The 15,933-nt window shown below is 39.9% G+C and overlaps 1 protein-coding gene across 2 annotated transcripts in view; it reads right to left on the reverse strand.

Moving 5' to 3' along the window:
- Positions 1 to 1,070: 1,070 nt before the first annotated feature.
- The window catches only part of LOC135690193 (tight junction protein ZO-1), a 33,817-nt gene continuing 18,954 nt past the window's right edge, over positions 1,071 to 15,933 (reverse strand). The window contains exons 13-27 of one of the 2 annotated variants that reach the window (XM_089108824.1): positions 15,549 to 15,703; positions 14,860 to 14,910; positions 14,425 to 14,520; positions 13,545 to 13,657; positions 12,354 to 12,463; positions 11,552 to 11,816; positions 10,892 to 11,025; positions 9,957 to 10,084; positions 9,232 to 9,535; positions 8,704 to 8,893; positions 5,444 to 6,219; positions 4,579 to 4,781; positions 3,653 to 3,793; positions 2,989 to 3,104; positions 1,071 to 2,475 (exon numbers count right to left, since the gene is read on the reverse strand). In XM_089108824.1, coding sequence (XP_088964950.1) covers positions 2,995 to 3,104; positions 3,653 to 3,793; positions 4,579 to 4,781; positions 5,444 to 6,219; positions 8,704 to 8,893; positions 9,232 to 9,535; positions 9,957 to 10,084; positions 10,892 to 11,025; positions 11,552 to 11,816; positions 12,354 to 12,463; positions 13,545 to 13,657; positions 14,425 to 14,520; positions 14,860 to 14,910; positions 15,549 to 15,703 — 2,776 coding nt within the window. In that variant the 3' untranslated portion in view covers positions 1,071 to 2,475; positions 2,989 to 2,994. Of the gene's footprint in view, positions 2,476 to 2,988; positions 3,117 to 3,652; positions 3,794 to 4,578; positions 4,782 to 5,443; positions 6,220 to 8,703; positions 8,894 to 9,231; positions 9,536 to 9,956; positions 10,085 to 10,891; positions 11,026 to 11,551; positions 11,817 to 12,353; positions 12,464 to 13,544; positions 13,658 to 14,424; positions 14,521 to 14,859; positions 14,911 to 15,548; positions 15,704 to 15,933 lie in introns of both variants that reach the window. The other variant, XM_089108793.1, reaches the window with a different exon arrangement.

A 15,933-nucleotide genomic window follows, 5' to 3' on the forward strand; every position in this document is an offset into this window, starting at 1 on the left:
TCGTCCCCGGTGAAAACTGTCCCGTGCACACATGTATCTCCTTCGCGAATACTGATTCTAATAGAGCACGTGTTTATAATCACAGTTCACATCACGTGGTATCAATGTAATAAGCTTTTATATCTTATCATACTGAAATAGGCTATCAATCAATTTTGTATACATCTGTTTGCGTATGTAGTAAAAAGCAACCATTTTGTATTTAGCGAGATTTCAGTGCAACTAAATATTATCGCAGATAGTGTACAAGAGAACGCAAGTTTAGTAGGGTGCATTCTTACAGCATGGTTCTTTAATTAATTAATTATTCTAATTTATGCAATGTAAAATTAATATGTGCATAAATCACAGCATTACATTAAAGACCACACAGAATGTGCAGGGTACGTTATCTTTGCTCGTCCTTTTTATAATGTAGCGCGTCTTAGATGACGCCACTCGATCCCAGTCCATCTTTATTTCCCAGAAGAACAACAGAAAGCTAAGAAGACAACATCTCTTGGAAAATTTTAAACTTTGCTCTAAAAATTGTTTGTTTTGCTCATTTTTGTTTTAATATCGTACTTGAGGTTTTCAAGCATTGTATATTTACATTGTAAATCTGACACATCAAGGGAAATAGAATTTAAAATAACGTAAAAGAGTATTAAAAATTGCGAGGGTAGAGTGGGTTAGAAAGTGTGTAGCATATCTTGTCATGTTTAGTCTATTCTGATTATTTACTTTGTTCTATTTTATGTTAGTTTTTTTAGTTTAAATGCACGGTCCCTTGTAAACGAGCATTGCTGAACGGGCTACCATGTTTAAATAATTGAAAAAGAAATGGAAACATGAATGAAATGAAAGTTTATTCATAGGCAAGCCTACTCCCCTTATAACGGAGAAAGAAAACGCACGATAAACATCTTGTTTGACTCCTAAACCCGCATCAGATTGCGTTATTTGGGAATAAAGCTGAAGAGCCTAGTCTTTAATTACTTTCACAGTTTCATGGTACTAGAGAGCCAATCAAAGCATATAGCACCGAACCACCGACCAATGAGAGAAAGACGGAGACAAAAAGAACCATATAAGGAGTGCTTGATTACAATGTATGTTGTTAATTATATCCAAATAAGGAGTGCTGTCTACTGTGCAACAAACTTCACAGTAAAATACTACAAGATTAAGTATCACGATAACAAAATTACACGTTAGAGAAGATTGCCACATTCACATCTCTGGGTTACCGAACTTTGCTGACTTAAAAACAATGGTTAAGCTTTAAAAGCGGAGAAGCTGTTAGTGTGGAGAAGCTTTTAAAGCGAGTATCAGCAGAACATTCCGGTTTCAAAAATCATGTTGAAAGGTACCGGATCCTTGTTTATAAAACCCGGTCCTGAATACCCCTAGTAGAAAAACTACGACAAGGGAAAATGTTTGCTTAATTAACAAATAAAATAAACAGCCAAGAGGAAAACTGATCCTCAAGAGACAACGTTGATTTGCATTGTACCCTATGGCAACAAACACGTGGTGGTAGCCTATAGCAACATTAGCATAGTAACCCAAAGCAACACTAATAGGTTAACCCATAACAACTACAGCAACAATACAAGGCGTTTTATATCGAGCAGGAAATCCCAAGTGCAAGCCTATTAATGCAGAAAATCGCGGGAAACCCGCGCATGTAGATCAATGCGATAGCCAAAACATGATTACAAATCTCTAAAAACGATATATAAATATCTTATTGGATATTTGAAGTAAAACTATCAAATTACATCTAAGGTTCAAATACCATCAAGAAAATTGAGATTCATACTGATTACCATAAAACCCATGAACCACACGCCCTTGGGAAGCGTCTATTGTGCATTGGCCATGACGCAGGGAATGACCTTTAGGGGCAAGACCAGTGACAAAAGTTCCCGGATGTCGAAAAGGGATGCAGGGTAGAGCCGATCTATAGCGGATTGGAAGGTCATAAATCAGATGGAAGGTTAAAGTTCTCTGTGGAGAGAACCATGGAAGAAAAGTATTGGCGGCAATAAAGATATTACATAATAAGGGGCTGTTGAGGTGAGGGAGTTTTTGAGGGAGGGAGGGTAGGGGGTTGACGTCTATCTGAGCTTACAGCTCTACACGTAGGTCTGAAGGTGTTAGGAGAGTGTGGGGTGTTGACAACCCATCAAGGGGGGTCACCAGATTTTTTTGAAGGATGCAAGTTGAAAGTTGCAACGGAACTTCACAAAAGAAAATAGCGGAAAAACTTCTATTTCCAGAAAAGCTCAATCTTTTTGGAAACGCGTTATGCAAACCGCATTGAAAATAACAGTGGTCTGCTTTACCTGCACGGGGGGATGAGCGTGTGGTTCTAAAGCTAAACTAACTGGAGACAAAAATACGAAAATGTCCATTGTTTATTATACGAAAATCCAAGTGTCTAATTACCTCGGATGAAACTTGCTCAAAGATACAAATTATTGAAGCAACCTGCAATGGAAGAAAAACAGATAGTGTAAGTCAAAACTTTCCACGAATAATAGTTTTCAATCTCTTTTGAATGAACATCGAAATGGATGGGTGGTGGTGGGGGCGAAAAAAGTACAGTAGTCATATCAAAACTCTCCGACTAAGGGTGGGCATAATCAAGGGAGGGGGCTGAAGAGAGCCGCATACAAAATCAAAATTTTTGTAGTTCGATTGTATTGTTATTTGTTTTGGTCAATGGGTAGGAATGCTCATCATGCCCTCAATTGCTTTGTCATTGAGAGAGGGAGAAAGGAGGGGGTGAGGGTGGGAGGGGAAAGAAAAAATGGAAGGGTTGATTGAGCCCATTGCGCGTTCCTTTACATTTCACACACCCACCCGTGTCAAATGGAGAAAAAGAAAATACGACTTTTCATGCAGCATTTTATCAAAAGCTACGTAAAGATGCTAGGAGTTTGATTGGATATCAGAACGACCAATCAACAACTGGATGATAGTCACGTGACACGTACTTACCCTTATTTAGAAATGATCAACAAGGACAGAGACGGTGTCGTCAGTGACTTGATAAGCGCGGCTGGCATCCAAATCGCGCCCACCAAGCTGCACGTTCTTCCACTTGGATGGATCCCCTGTGGAGGAGACTGCGTAGCGTCAAGATCTTATTGATAACACAGGTTAAATACAGAAATTTAACAGCATGAATAGAGAACACAGGGATGTAATGATATGAAAAGAACAGGGGATACATGACTAAGCAACAGTATCAAGAATAAGAACAAAATAAGGTTAACATGCGGGCATTTGAATGGGGGTATGCTTATTGGAGCAACTGATAAGTTATGAAACACTCAACCAACACAACGGACCGGCTTTAAAACAACAAAATTTCACGCCAGACCGGTTTTGAAACAGCCAAATTCCGTGAAAGATCGGTTTTAAACATCCAAATCCCATGAAAGATCGGTTTTTAAACATCCAAATCCCATGAAAGATCGGTTTTAAACATTCAAATCCCATGAAAGACCGGTTTTTAAACATCCAAATCCCATGAAAGACCGGTTTTTTAAACAACCAAATCCAATGACAGACGGTTTTCAAACATCTAAATCCCATGAAAGACCGGTTTTTTAAACAACCAAAGCCCAAGACAGAGGAGCAAGAACCAAATGGAACTCACCGACCGGACTTTCGGATGACTTCAGAGAGAACTGCATGCCATCGGCGCTGTTGCCTTTGTGCGGCAAACGAAGCTCGATGGGCTTCTTGAATTTCAAACCATGCGGTCCGCACATCACCAATGGGCTGAGTAACGTTTCACCTGCGAGGGAAAGGAAGGCGGTGTTGAACGAATGGTGTGTTAAATTGAATTGTACCGTAAAAGACTTGGGAGGAAAATCTTTACTGAAAAGAAAACCAGTTGAAATAAAAAGGTTTAAAATGGATGACTTGAGATAAAAAAAGAGATCTCAGAGCCTTTCCGGCTTGCTAAAAATAGATTTGATAATCATCCAATCAAAACACGAGAACCAAAGCTTGCGCAAGAGCTCTCTTCCATTAGTTATCACCACAGCACGTGCGGTCATACCGGGATCGCAGTAAACTGAAGATGATTTGTAGAACCGGCTTTTTAACCCCGGTTCATTCATTTTAACCCTTTGAACATTGAATTTAAATTGTCATGATGTTTCGGTACCTTTTTGTATATTCTCTGGAGAAACACCAAAAAAGGGAAGAAGAACCACGAGTCTCCCAAAGGATAAAGTTATATAAACGGGGGGACTAACGGCAGTATCTTTGAAGTCTGAACATGTGAATTTTTACCAATAACAGTAATCCGTTAGCAGAAATTAAATCTACCTTTCTCCATAAATAAATTCATTTTGTATTTATCAAACTAATTTACCTATCTACAAGCATTAAACTGTGCTCTTATAAGTTTTTGATTCAAAGGCAATTATACTACAGAAAATATATTCATGACGCCAAATTGTATTCAAAAATTAAAAAAAAACTATTCTTATAACGCCTCTTTTTAACCACAAATGCAAGCAAATTCTGACATCATTGTCATTACGGAATAAACAACTTAAGATGTGAGATTACCTCCATCCGAATCGAGCGGGGGTATGTACTTGTTATCCTGGCAGACTTTGAAGTAAATCTCCTGCTTCTTTCCCTCCGGTAATGCTCCAGCAGGAACATAAACACTAACCCCCGTCTCTGTGGATTCCAGTAGTCCTCCACGGTGGTCGAAGATACCGCGCGCAGTTGCGATCACCTTCGGCTCGTCTAAGTACTGTCCATCTCTAGAAAAACCGGGCGGAAAATTAGCAATTAGGTTGAAAAGAACTGGCTTGCCTTTTGGCCCCCATTATTTGGGCCTAGAAACATACATTACAATATTTTTTTTGTTAAAAACTCTGTGAAAATGACATAACCACAACATAGAAAAATATCATAATGCGACGTCAAGCACAACAAGAAACCTTTTCGGGGGAAAATAGAATAGATTTAAAGTATGAACTGTTGGAAATTATTGCAAGTCGGAATTTGCCTTGAAACGTATGCATGTCATAGGCAAAGATAAATTTAATATCTAGCTGTTGTGAGTTTTAAATGTTTTTGGTAAAATCTCAGTCGTATCAAGCTAGACAATAAATTTTGACAAATTGAAAGTTGTCAGTTCGACGTTTCTTGTGTAAGTGAAATTTTCTCCAAAATTGTAAAAGATATCTAAACAAAATTTTTACCAGATATTTTTTGAATCATTGCAACATGAAAAATGGTTTAAAATTGACAGAAAAAATATCTCACCATTTACCTTTGAAGTATAAACTTATGTTTTTCTAACTTTTCGAGTACTGTTTTAAAAGACCTTTTTGTCAACTTTTAACAGGCTATTTTCCATGTTATAAATGCACGGAAAGTCTTTTAGAATGATATTTTCAAAGGAAGCACCAAACATTACCTAGGCCCTCTTCCTTCCGAGCCATCTTCCTGGTCACGAGTTGGGCGGTCTCGCAAATTGCTCGGTTTCAACGGACCGGTACTATAATCACGGTACGGTTCGTCTCTTTTTGGTTCGTCACGTCGAGTTGGCTGTTGCTGCCGCGCGGTGAAGCTTTGGTACGACGGAGGTGGCTTTTCGCGTACAGGCGGTGGTTCCCTACGAGTCTGCGAAGGGGGTCTCTCGTCTCTTGCGGGAGGTTCCCTGTAGCTTTGTGGAGCTGGGCGTTCGTCTCTTGGGGGAGGTTCCCTGTAGCTTTGGGGTGCTGGGCGTTCGTCTCTCGTAGGCGGGTAGCCGTAGCTTTGTGAGGGTGGGGGGCGTTCATCTCGATGGGGCGGTGGGTCTCTGTGACTTTGGGGTGGGGGCCGCTCATTTCTTGGGGGTGGAGGACGATATTGTGAAGGCGGGGGTCTGTCATCATATCGATCGGAAGATGGACGATAATCCCGTGGGGGAGGCGGTCTAGAACTGTTATCACTGTATCCATTCGGAACAGTCTCTACTCGGTCTTCATAACGTGGAATAGAGACAGGTTCCTCCACAGGCCCACGTGGCGGGGGTCTTGAAACTCTCTTCACCTCTGCAAATTCTGGCCCAGGTCTATATGAACTGTTAGCAACCATCTGGCCACGGCTGCGGCTATCACGAGTGGAGTCAATGATGTAATTTCTAGGCGCCGGGGGGCGGGAAGGCGGCTGTCCCTGGATTTCATCTTCCAGTTTCCATATATCAGAAACCTGAGAAAAGATTAAAAAAAGCACAATTATTGTAACGATTTAAACAAGAAAGGCAATATGAATAATTCACCAGCATTTTGAACAGCAAAATTCGATAACCTTGCTCTACACTGTTGCTAGTTCATAATCAAAATCATAATTACAAATTGTTTACAGTATCATAACCAAACACATTTGGCATACTAGTTGGGCATGAATCAATGAATTAATGAATAAAGATTGACGAGGGCAACTTGAAAAAAAGGTCAACGATAATCGGAGAAAAATGTTGGTCGGTCAGGCGGATATTGCACCCTTTCAATGGATTCGCATTTCTTGTCAAAACCCCAACAGATATACACGCAACTATAAATATTTCTATTAGAGAAAAAAAGAATTTCAAGAAGAAAATGGAAACTTTTAGGACGTGTGTGTTAAATCAGTAGTGTGAAACCGTAAATGTGTGGCAATACATAAGCGATTTATTCATGAGTCTGTTCAAAATAGGGTTCTTTCTAAGAGGGAGGTTTGGCCCCAAAAAGACTAGGTTTTAGAATTTCAAGTCGAGACAGGGTCGAGAATTTCAAAGCCGTCACCAAATCTAAAACGTTGCAGCAAATTAGGACGCAGCGTGCGGTTGCCAAGTAGTTTTGAATAGGAGAAATACCCAGAGAATAACACGGAGTTGCACATTTATAACAAAACAATGGCGCTCTCAAACCTAGCCGATCATGAACGCGCATTTCAATTCGCGCCTCGTGGTAAAAGACGCGCGCCCAAACAAAGCTAGCCAAAACATATTCTACCAAAGTTTTTTTCGCGGCAAATCAAACTTCAATGCAGTAACGTATTTACAGAGCAATGCGGTCAAAATTAACAGGGCCACAAGGCGCGGTTAGGCAGATATCGGAGCCATTTCGAAGTTCCACAGTGCTAGTCAATACGCGCCTCGTGGCTGAAAACGCGCGATCAACAGCTACGTAAAGACAGCCTAGAAACCACGCACACTTGCAAATGCTTCTTCGGGGCAGATCAAACTACAATGCATTTCGCCTCCCGTTCATTGCAGAATCTCTTATACGAATCAAAAGGTAACAGCCACTCTGCCACGCACAAAGGAAAATATAACGCGTTTATCGAAACACGCGATCTGCCGCGCGCAACCACAACTAACGGCCAGATATTCGCACTTACCATATGATCCGGGTAATTCTGGTAATAATAACGATAGTTGTGATCCATATCCCGTTGCATATCGGCAAATCAAGCCTCACTTGCGGCCTTCCATTAAGAAACAAAAAGCCCACAGAAAAGCGCAAGAACAACGACTCTATGTCAACGAAGCTGCGTAATAGTGATTCAGTGATGCATACATGAAGTAAAAGCTTGCATATGATTTAAGCTTCTTTAAAAGCCTTAATCAGTGTTGATATGACATGTGATACATTACCCCCGTTTTCTGACCAGCACGCGACCAACGTTCTGTATATACGCGTGATAAAACGCACTGGCAAAAATGCATCTGCCCTTTATTAAAACACGAGAAAGCGACTCACAGTCAGGGTGTTTATCTAACGCGATTCAACCGCCAGCAGCCATAATGCCGAAACTGTAAAGGAATTTCTACATATTCGAACTGCTAAATAACGAGGAACAATTGTGCATGGCTTAATACAGTTTGATTGCATACGACCAGCCGCCATCATGGATTGGTCAAGCTTATCCCTCACAGCCTTTGGACAAAAACGCGTCAGGGCTTAAGCACGTGTTGATTGGGTCAACAAATTTCATTCTTGGAGTCACAAACTTTGCGCACTGTAAAGTGATATCGCACGTGACAAAAATTACAAATGTTGATTGGTTAAAGTGAGCATTTCAATTGAAAATGACCAATTAAAATGGCGAGCTCTCATTCTGATATGAAATCTGGTTAATGTAAAGCAAAACAGGTAATTTGGTAGATCGTCTGCAGAATTCCATTTTCATCTACATTCGTTACTCAACTGGTCTTCAAATAAATAGTTTACAGCAGTGGCAGACACCTGGGAGGGAAGGGGGGAAGCCACTCCCAATATTTTGAAGGGCAATGGTCTTTTGTTCTAAAACAATGGGGAAATATGACGCCATCTTATCAAAACAATAGTCTTCCCCCTCTCAATGTTTGACCAAGTGTCCACCCCTGGTTTAAGAACATTTTCTCGTTTATTTGGGAATAAAGGTCCTCTAAAAATTTTCTTAATGCCGCAGTTTCTAAAGCTTTCTGTCTAGGAACCTGGTATAAAAGTATTGGATTAAACAGTCACATGCTTGTTCAAAAACAAAGTATTCATTAAAAATCTTCAATCCAGTTTTAATTTGTACCTTTAAATATTTGAAGCTTTCGCCTTGATAAATTTTGAAATTCTGCTCTGCAGATTGTCCTTCAGAAAACGAGTTTCCTTATTTGGCCCCATGCCCACCCCTGATTTCAGAGACAGATCCAACGATAAAACAATAGAAACCAACCTTTACTTCTGCTCTATCGTCCATGTCCTTCAGCATTGGGTTTTCATCAGCCGGGACTCTACGAAGGGAATCGCCCTTTTGTTTTATCTCATGCTTGATGCTGCTATCCTCCACAGTCTCATTTTTCACGATCTCAGTTCTTCGCAACGACTGTCTTGCATCTTTCGCCGAATGGTCGGTCGGATAGACCCTTGAATAACATACAACGCAAATCATTAGGGAAGGACTTCACAATTAGCAACTGATAGTAAATGAAATCGGATTATTGGCCAATCAGTAGGCGCCAGAGTAGTATCACGGTTTTTGATTGGCTAATATTAATAAACATATGGCTCACGCCACTTTAATATATTTCAATACTAACAGCCTCATTTCTAAAATTCGTCAAATTCTTTTGTACAAAACTTGAAAGGCTGAACCTACAGGAAAAGCCGGTTTGGTGTAGACCTAGATAAAAAGTCCGGTTCTTATGTGGTATGCTAGAGCAGAAATTACGCAAAAATAAACAGCAGCAATATGAAAACTCACTTGATTGCATTCACCGGTTTCTTTTCTGCCGGTTTCTCACCAAATCCAGGTGGCAATTTGTACCCGGGTTCTCGTAAAACTGGCACGTCTTCTTGAGATTCCGGCCTTCTACCTGAAACATATCCGGTCTCATCTGAATCCAGTGGCAACGAGCTTTCCACTGTCTCTCTATGCTGTACAGTAACGGTTTCCGTAATTGCCGTCCGGGATACCTCCCTGCGTTCTTCGTCATAAGGTGTATCATATAAGTTACGTCCGGCTTCTTGGCCCGGAACATACTCTTCACGATTAGGTTCATCATACACTGAAAGTTTGACAATTACAAAATTCAATAAATTTGACAACTGCAACCGAATCTGAGTAAAATCTCAAAGTAGAGCTTTCGTAAAATTAGGGACCCATACTTTTATTAACGGAAGCATACATAACGAAATATATCTATATCGATAAAGTAAAATTGCAAGACCTATGACGTTAGTAAGTCGACCTTCTTCAAAAGGGGAAAACCAGGACAAACTAGCAACATTAAGAAATGTATTAGAGGCTTGAGCCATCTGTCAAACAAGTTTTGGCCAATCAGAGAGCATCCGAATGATATAACGCTTGTTCATTGGCCTATAGTTGATTGACAGGTAGTTTAAGGCATTGAAGTGTGGTTAATTGCCTTTGAGACTATTGCCTGCAATTCTCAGCATATTGTAAAGGGCGTTATTGAAAATGCTCACCGTTGATTTGCTTCTGTGGAGGAGGTGCCTCTGTTTCTGACAGGTGGGTAGCTTCAAAAACATCATCAATGTCAGGTTTGTTGAGACGGCGAGAATGTGCTGGAGAACGAGGCGGCGAGTCAACTTGGCTACAAGGGAAAACGGATTTATCGTTAATGGAGACTTGCGAAGGAATGAAAGCGTGAATGCTTATTCACAGACTTGCAGCGTGAAATGGATATGCTGCGTGTAAGTGTTCTGATCATTGACGACCACAATAATGATTAATGGATGATGATTGGCGATTATGATTGGCGATTATGATTGGCGATTATGATTGGTGATAAGGACAAAGAAGACAATTGTGATGATTAATGTAATGATAAGGACTGATAAACGATACTTGACGATAATAAACGATAATAGACGATAAAAGACGATAATTGACGGATCATGATTGATAATAATTAATGACTGATCGACTATGATGATTGATGATGATGATCAGTGGCGGACACTTGGGAGTGGGGCGAAGGGAATAGACAGGTCGTCCCCCTAATATTTTGGAAATCAATGGTCTTTTGCCCTAAAACAAAGAACAAATGTGACGTCATCTTATTAATACATCTGGCTCTCTTCTGTGAACGAATAGGTTGAAATACATCTAGTAAATTGCTTCCGTACATATAGTAAATGTTCTCGGGGGTTAGCTGCCTATCTAGGCAAAGTAAGTGGCTGATGGTTGAGATGATGGTTAACCACTGGGGAGGAGCTTACAACAATAATTACGACGAAGAATGATAATCACAGGGTGACAATGATGATGGCAAATGTCAAAACAAATATATGATGATTATGATAATCATAAAATAAATATGCAATGGAACAACAACAATGCTGGAATAAACAAGTATTGATCGAGAGCTTGATTGAGAGCAACAACAACAACAACCTACCTGTCACCGAAGTCTTCAAATCGTAACGGCTCTGAGCAGACACTCTCAGCCTCAGTATCACTTTCGCCACCAGACACGTAAGAGAGGTAGTTCGGCCTTTTGAAGTCCATATCTTCAAACGCAGCTTCGTTGGGCTGGAATTGAGAAGGAAGGTTCTTATTGGTCAAGGTAGGCAGAAATTTCTAACAAAGCTAAGAAAGTGTTTTAGAGATTTTTACAAGACAAGGATGGCGAAATTATCATCAAAAGTAGGAAAGTAATTTAGAGGCCACATGTTACCGAAATCAAGTTTTTTTAGTTGGTGCTATTAGGGAAAGGTTCAATGGCCTATAGTTAAGCGATAACAAGGGGAAGTGGAAGAGGGATTAGAAAAAGAGAGAGGAAAGGTCAAGCTTATTTCATATTCGTTTTGAATAAAGTCAGGTTGTAAGAGACCGGGAAGCAGGAAGAGAGTAGAGCATACTAGAGTAAACAAGATCTAGAGAGGAAGAAAGAGTTGTGGGTTTGAGTTGGTGAATTTGGCAAAGAGACTTAAAAAGGATGAGCTCTGGAAGAAAGTCTGGTATTGTATGCATGTCTCAGAGGACCTGGGATCATGTCTCTAATCGCCTGAGAGCAATGGCCGTAAAGTCTCTATGGAATTGTTACCAAGCAACTCACCTTTTCCTCTGGCATCCATGCCATTTCCGATTGCTGCCTGAATACAATCTCTTTCATTTTGTGATACCATTCCCTGTTGTTTGGAGTGCTGCCTGCAATGTGTGTGTTCAGTTTGGCAGTGAACACGTGCGGGTAGAACTCTTCCAGCCTTTTCGTCATCGAATGCATCTTCTTCACGTGTTTTCTTGTCAGCGGATCTGCAGATATATCAATGGCTCCCGTGGGGCTTCGTCTCAGTTGATCAACAATGGAGGCACGCATGGTCCTGAAACAAAACAACATGTGTCACCTCTAGGGACAGAAAAATCCGTTTGATGTGATTCTATTTAGAAAAAATCGGATCTGATTGTCACCCTAAGGAATAATCGACCAGTCTCTTGTGGATAGAAGGTGCGGGAAACATCTAACCTTGGAGAGTGCCACATCCCCCTAAGGATACATACTGCTAGACAAACCTAAGCTGTTCACAAGAATTGTTCGCCACAAGAGAACAGCTTTATTGACAGGTTTCTTCGCAGGGTTCTGAGTTAGAGAAGATATCATTCTTCTAAATACCAGATACCAAATATATAGATCTTACGTTTGTTGAAGCAAAGCAATACACTCTCTGGGGAATTAGTTGATACGAATTACCAAGATAAATACTCAAGGGAAAAGGCCAAATCAAGTAGATCTTCCAAGGATCCATACATTAAAAAGCTATTCCAAGGCAATAAATCCCACGTATTTACTGTTCCTTTGATGGATTTAACAAAACTCTTCACAAGTATGTTTGGCATTTTCACAAAGAAGTTTAACTTACTTGGCAGCAACCTTGGATACAGTCTTCAGCAATATGACAATTGGACAAAGTTGGAAGAACATGAGCTTCTCAATGCCTTCAGGAGTCAAATCAAGCAGACAGTGTTTGTTCTGTTGGTAAGAGAACAAAAGTCATGCTAGTGGAGGATTTTGAATAATGTTTGGTTATGGACAGCAAGGGAGTGACCGTTTACAAATACTTTCTTTTCAGGCGCCGGACCATTGGCAAAAATCTAGCTGATAAAAATCGAGAATACCACCCGTGTGTCCATGAAGAAACTCCCGGGGGCTTACTTTGCAAAAAAATGTTAAGGGGTACGAGCTTATTCGAAGGGGGGGGGGAGCTTAGTCGAAGATTGGGGACTTATTTAGCAGCCGCCAAAAATATTACTAGGACAAAGTTTCTTCCTTTATTTGTGGCTGGCCAGTTTGCTTAAAAACGTTTAAAAGGACAGATATATAAGGATACACCGACTGCTGTTCAGACAATACCCAGTGCATGGCTGGGGGCTTGCTTCACAAAAATTACATTAGGATGGGGACTTATACGGGGGAGGGATTTATTCAAGGACTTTTTGTATTTTCAGGATCATTTTTAGACCAACAACTTAACCACAACTGAATCTTTTAAGCAATATGAAGGACTGTTAAAGAAGCATTCTAGTTGAAAATTGTGATATTATAAGTATGGATCTTTTAAATGTTGTAATTACTGCTAGGTTTTATAAGAGTTTTTTTATAGGTTTTTATCTTTCTTTTCTTTTTGTTACAGGACACCTATTGATAACAGCATTTTTATGATGAAATGTACATAAAGATTAAAAGAATAAAGATTGTTATATATAATAACTGGAAGTTGGAAGATTGACAATTGGATATTTTGATTGACAAAGCCAGCGTAAATCGTAAAGGAAAACTTCAAGCTTTAAAGAAGGGAAGTTCTTTAATTACTTCATTACCTTAACATCATAACATATCGTATAGCGAATAAAGAATACCGAATAAAGTAGCTCAAGAATTTTGCTTTTTCAAAATTTTATGTCTGGAACTACCTCCGTAATATGAGAAAGAATCTTGAAACCAACCCACTACTATTTGCAAGTCCTAGGCCATTTTTAGGAAAATACCAAAAAATCTTTGAGGAACAAAAACAAAGGACAAAACAAAAATTAAGGATGGCCTAACTCCTTACCTCATGTACTGTCTCTCTGATGCTGGCGAATTTGATGGTGTCGCCGTACAACTTGTCATAGTCACCAGAACGAGGCAGTGAATGCGTTTTCTGCCCAAACGAGTCTGCTTGCACTGTTGAGAAGAAAATAAAGACGTGATAAGGGGGAGAGTGAGCACAACGGAAAGGTCTACCATGAGCATTAAAATCAACATCAAATATCAACACATTCAAGAATGAGATCAAAGAGAACTTTCTCCAAAACAAAAGGAAGTTGGCATGTCTACTACTAAAAACTAAGGTAACTACTAGTAACTAACAACAGTCGAAAATTCATGTATCATCCTTTTTCCCTTTGTCTCTTTTACCTGTTAAACCAGCACTTCTAACGGAACCATTATGAAATTAAGTTCAGCTTGACCTTCAAACGCCATCCCGGCCACTAAAATTAGCAGTTTTTAACTTTGTTTTCATGGTATACAATTGTATTTTTTCTTTTAAATTTCATAACTATATGCATAGCTATGATCTATTTTGTCTATGTTTTAAATTCCCCCAGACTATAGTTACAATGCTTGTCAAAGTACTTACACACCCCACAATTTCCTTTTTCTTACACACTTTACAACTCGGTTCACGAATGTTTCTACTTCCACCCCTCCCCCTCCCCGAAGACCAATATTGCTACCATGGCCAAATACCAAACCAATCACACTTAGAACGGTAACCTTTTTTAAAACGTCGAATAGTGGAAAATCAACACCCCAAAAGGGAGAGGGGTGGCTCAATTCACCCGAAAACAATTTATTTCGGAGCAGACTTCAAACGCTAATAATAATCACAAGACAATTAAGAGACCTAAATGTTGTGAGCTATTTTACAGAACCAGAATGTTACTTACTTGGGAAGGAGAAGCGGTCTGGCATTTCATCCACAAGCAACATCCTTGCCAGATCAGCAACTGGTCCGAGGATTACAACTGGCCTCATGAAATCGGCTGAGAAAGAAAACAAACAAAAGAATGCAGCCAATGGAAAAAAAGCAATTCTTTGCAAATTACCCAATCAGATTGAGAATTTTAGTTTTCCTGACCAATAAAGAAGGCTTCAATGCTCCACGTGACCTCATTGTTTGAATACATAAATCTTTCAATAGAACAATCGCGCCTAACTCAAAATAATGTGATCTCCACCCATTGTCTTCTCTGGCTGGGGGATCGTTACACAATATCAGTGTTTGGAGTAAAAAGGGGATTGTTTGCAGTCATTCTTATAGGCAACAGTCGTCTTAAATCTAAATCAGAAACGATTTTGATCCAAAAAATTTTGATTCTTACCAACACGAAGAACCACTCTTTCGTATGCAGGAATCTGGAAATTCACGTCAGCTAAAACAAAAAAATCATCTTGAGTTAATCTCTAGATATTTCAAATATTGCCATATATCAAAATTGATGTTTATAAAAAAATACCTGGAGAGTATTGTGGAAATCTTACTACGTAAGTTCACCTTGCAAACTATTTTGTTTCTTATGCAATTTTTCCAGAAATCAGAAAACCATATAAGAAGGACAATATTTTTGGTTCATAAGCTTGAAACCAGGGTATTCATTGACTTTGAATCGAAATTTCAATTGGCTCTCTGGGAAGAAATTATTCTTTGAAATTATTCTTTTGTCGCAAAAGGATTTATTGCGCGTCTGAACTCTGGGATACTGTACCATTCGTTTTAACAAGGGAAGGACAGTTCCCTAAAGCAGTCTTGATTAGAAGGCAAAAATTAGTTGGGCAAAAAGGGGAATACGAACGTTATTAGTGGAAGTCTATGACACTCTTGCTTTAAAACATTATGGAGAATTAAGACGTTAGGGGGCGAAGTTTTCTAATCAGTTACATGTACTCCCCCCGTTCTTAATAACAAGGCAAGTGTCATAAATGCTATATGCGAATGTACTTTGAAAGTATGGACGGAGGGCGATTCTAGATAAAATGCCTTATGTTTCAAGCCTAGAGCGATGATACTCACTAAATGATTGGTCGTCCAGCTTATCTTGTGACGTAAACTTAAACTTTGAGCGTCTTAGCGATCCTCCAAGCGACCCCCGTCTTTGAAGTTTGCCACCAAGCACCTTAGGCATGACCCGTTCTTCCGTTGATTGGGCAATGGCAAGTTGTTCGGCTCTAGAGAATGAAAATAGCGTCAAGGTATAAAACTGGCTGGCACAAATCTTGGCTGGCACAAAACAATTGGCACAAAAGTTGGTGTGCACGGCACAAATGACAATTTCCCTCTGTGAGACAATCAGGTCAGTGGGGGATTAAAGATGGGGGGGCAACTAGGGGCAGTTGCCCCTCCATCAACGAGTTGAAGCAAGTCTGGCGCCCCTTTTTTGGAAATTCTGCGCCACTTT

Source organism: Rhopilema esculentum, chromosome 1, assembly GCF_057945365.1.
Source record: "Rhopilema esculentum isolate cy_ngs chromosome 1, ASM5794536v1, whole genome shotgun sequence".
NCBI lineage: Eukaryota > Metazoa > Cnidaria > Scyphozoa > Rhizostomeae > Rhizostomatidae > Rhopilema > Rhopilema esculentum.